Source organism: Peromyscus maniculatus, chromosome 4 (genome assembly GCF_049852395.1).
Source record: "Peromyscus maniculatus bairdii isolate BWxNUB_F1_BW_parent chromosome 4, HU_Pman_BW_mat_3.1, whole genome shotgun sequence".
Lineage (NCBI taxonomy): Eukaryota > Metazoa > Chordata > Mammalia > Rodentia > Cricetidae > Peromyscus > Peromyscus maniculatus.
This window is the reverse complement of record NC_134855.1, coordinates 109,057,293-109,060,862: the sequence shown is the minus strand read 5'-3', so window position 1 is coordinate 109,060,862 and position 3,570 is coordinate 109,057,293. Positions and strand designations below refer to the sequence as shown.

At 61.2% G+C, this 3,570-nt stretch overlaps 1 protein-coding gene across 1 annotated transcript; it reads left to right on the top strand.

Annotated features, from left to right (window-relative positions):
- Positions 1-493: 493 nt before the first annotated feature.
- On the top strand, positions 494-2,993 carry Gfra4 (GDNF family receptor alpha 4). Its single transcript, XM_076570660.1, is given in 6 exon segments — positions 494-987; positions 1,037-1,146; positions 1,240-1,374; positions 2,142-2,233; positions 2,302-2,368; positions 2,371-2,993. Coding segments are annotated over 6 exon segments (903 nt in total). The 5' UTR covers positions 494-574; the 3' UTR covers positions 2,457-2,993.
- The last annotated feature ends 577 nt before the right edge of the window (positions 2,994-3,570 follow it).

Genomic DNA, 3,570 nt, shown 5'->3' with positions numbered 1-3,570 from the left:
GGCCTGAATGTGCTCTTCAGCACACAGTACCTACCCTTCCGGTGAATCCAACGCCCAGGACCCCCTTTTGCCAGTCCAGAACCAGAGTTCAGGTGGGGCAGGATAGGTTAGAGTCAGACCCACGAAGAAGCACCTGGCCCAGGGGGGCAGGAGGTACAGGTCAGGATAGAAGGAGGACCAGAAAGCTGCAGATTCACCCAAGGGATTTCCACGTGTCAGAGAAGGAAACATCAGTGTGTCAAAAGGAGGATGAGGGGCGCCATTTCCAAAGTCTCCATTAGCCGGATCAGTCCGCCTCAGTGTCCTGACAGGTGGAGCTGGGGAGGATGCCAGGAGCCCAGCAGATCCTCTTGTGGAAGCATGTGGCCGTTCTGGAGGTGGTGGTGGAGGCTGGACCTCAGATTCTGGGGAAAGGTCCTCCCAGTGTCGCATCCACTCACAACCTGGGTACCTATCCCTAGGACCTGCGCATGCCCCTTCCTGGGGATGAAGTCCAGTCAGCACCTATAGGTCACGCCTAGGGGCCACACTCTCCCCTTGGGTTCGGGCACTCCCAAATTCCGCGTAGTGCGGGATGGGGAGAACCAAGCACGGAGGACTGCAGCCTGCCCGTCCCTCACCAGGGTCTGCGAGCTCCACGGGCGGGAACCGCTGCGTGGACGCGGCCGAGGCGTGCACAGCAGACGCGCAGTGCCAGCAGCTGCGCTCCGAGTACGTGGCCCGATGCCTGGGCCGCCCGGCGCCGGGGGACCGGAGCGGCCCGGGGGGCTGCGCGCGTTCCCGCTGCCGCCGTGCCCTGCGCCGCTTCTTCGCCCGCGGGCCCCCGGCGCTCACACAGGCGCTGCTCTTCTGCCGGTGCGAGAGCCCCGCGTGCGCCGAGCGCCGGCGCCAGACCTTCGCCCCGGCCTGCGCCTTCGCGGGCCCCGGGCCGGCGCCGCCCTCCTGCCTGAAGGCCCTGGACCGCTGCGAGCGCGGCCGCCTGTGCAGGTGCGTGCGGGCCGGGCTGGGCCGCTGACCGCCGTCCGGGCGCGCGCAGGCCTCGTCTCCTTGCCTTCCAGGCCTCGTGCGCTCCCGCGCCCGGCTCCCGCGCCAGCTGCCCGGAGGAGCGGGGCCCGCGTTGTCTGCTCGCCTACGCGGGCCTCATCGGTAGGCGGGGCCGGCCGGCCGGGGGGGGGGGCCCGAGCGGGCGGGCGGGGCGAACTCGGGGAGCCCACCACACGCCCTGGGGTCCCCTTGCAGGCACCGCGGTCACCCCCAACTACCTGGACAACGTGAGCGCGCGCGTCGCGCCCTGGTGCGGCTGCGGGGACAGCGGAAACCGGTTGGAAGAGTGCGAAGCCTTCCGCCAGCTCTTTACAAGGAACCCCTGCTTGGGTGAGGGTGCTTGGGTGAGGGAGGGGCTGGAGAGCCGGGAGCCACGGATGTCTAAGGCCCGGTCCAAGCCGCCTGGCCCGTGGGAGCCCTTGAAATGTGTAGGTTGCCTTTATTTATTTGGCGTGGGCGAGGGGCGGTGTGCAGACGCCTTATGGACGGAAGTCAGAGGACAACTTGTAAGAGTCCCTCCGATCACCGCGTGGTCCCCGGGATAGAACTAGGTTCTTCAGCTTTGGTGGCAAGTGCCTTTACCTGCTGAGCCACCTTGCTGGCTGATGTGAGCCCATTTTTGATGGAAGGAAACTTGAGTAGCTGCTGTTCCGATCGCAAGAGAATTCTAGAAGTGTCAAGGACCTCTAGGGGCTGGAAGGGATGAGTTGAAACGTGCCCGAGGGCCTGGAATTGGCTGAGACTCCCACTCTGGCTCTCTCCTTGACGTGCTCCTCACTCTTGCTGCCCTTCTTGCCTCAGAGTTCTGGGGGGTCTGTTTGAAGCTGGTCTCTGCCACTTAGTAGCTGAGAGTTAAACTCTTATTAATCCTGGTTGTGTTCACCTGTGAAGTGGGGGTGGCATCTGTCAACCTCTCCCGTGAGGATGAAGACTAGCAGTGTGTGGGTCACGCTTAGCACAGCCGCACTGTAATATGCACCTCCCACCTCGGGCCATGCCTTGCAGGTCCCAGGGAGTGTCTCAGTTTGTCCCAAAGGAGGGGGCCCCTTTCCTAGGGCTCCCTGGCCAAGCCTTCTCTGGATGTCTCCGCTCCACAGATGGTGCCATGCAAGCCTTTAACACCTTGTGGCCCTCGATTCTGCAGGACGGGCTGAACCCCTACCAGAACACTGGGCATCATTGCCCACAGGTAGGTGCGGGGAGAGGATGAGGAGTTGGCAGTTTGTGCACTGTTCCCTCCAATACTGTCCTTACCAGTCAAGGTGGGGGCATGGGTGCCTTGAGAAGAGATGGAGGCAGAAGCAGCCCCCATTTGGTCCTCACCCCTAGGTGTCCCTGCTGTCCATACTCACTGCCTTGGCTCTCCAGGCCCTGCTCTGATGAGGAAGTCGGACCATGGGCAACACAGCTGACCGCCATGTCTCAGGCCTACTGCTCACTGGAATGAAACTTCCTTGTCCTCGGGTCTCATACACCTGTGTGCCTGTCCCCCCGGGTGGAGGGCTGGAGGCTAGTGTCCGACTGAAAAGCCCCTGGTTCCTGCCAGGAGGTGTCCTGGCTCTTTTCTTCTCCATCCTTGAGATGGTCACCTGTAGATGAGGCCTCACTGGACCCCCGGCGCTCAGAGAGCCGGGCAGAGACTACCCCCACTCCTAGAATTTGGAACTGCCCTCTTCCGAGCAGACAAGGCACTCAGGAGATCACATGGACAGACCGACAGGCAAGACTCCTTCCAGTTAGCACTGCAACCTGAATACCCTCCCAGGCAGCCATTACTCACCGCTAAACCCTACCCGTGCCCCAGGACTAGCAATGGCATATGACAAGCTGCCGTGTGGGCATTAAAAGGGGAGACTCAGGCCCCTCCCACTTGGCCTCCACTGGCTGCACAGCCTCGCCCCCTATGGTTCCCCCAGCACAGCAGCTCAATAAACCCATGTGCACTGAGACCAACCTTGTCCTGTCATCTGTCCTGGAAACGGGGAGACCCGTGTGGCCTCGGATGCCCCCAGAACTACTCGTGAGTCTGCATACCTGAGAATAATATACCTGTTTCTGGAACAGCAGCTACCTACTGAGACCGAGTGCAGGTGTTGTAACTGCTCGGCACACTCACAGCTGGTGTTTGCTCCTGGCTCTCGGCAGGCCCCTCCTGACCTGTAGACAGCTCAGACTGGGTTGAGCCAATGCCTGAGCAAACTGGCTTTCAGACACATCTGTCTCCAGCGTTCAGAGAATCTCGAGATGGCTAGTCTTCACATGGCTGCTCAGTAGCAAGGAAAGGCCCCCTGAGGGATAGGCTTGGCTGCCTGCATGTTTAAGCTTCATGCTGTCTTAGCATCTCAGCAGAGAAAAGGCATTGTTCTTCCCAGCATCCATGAATGATGCTCTGATGGCCCAGTGGGGTCATGGGCCTTTTCCTGAGGAAAGTCACAGCCAGCAGGTCACCTGATATAAGAGGGGTGGTTTTTCCCAAAGAAGGAGTCGGGGCAAGAGTGAAGCTGTGTCCAGACTCTGCTCATTTCA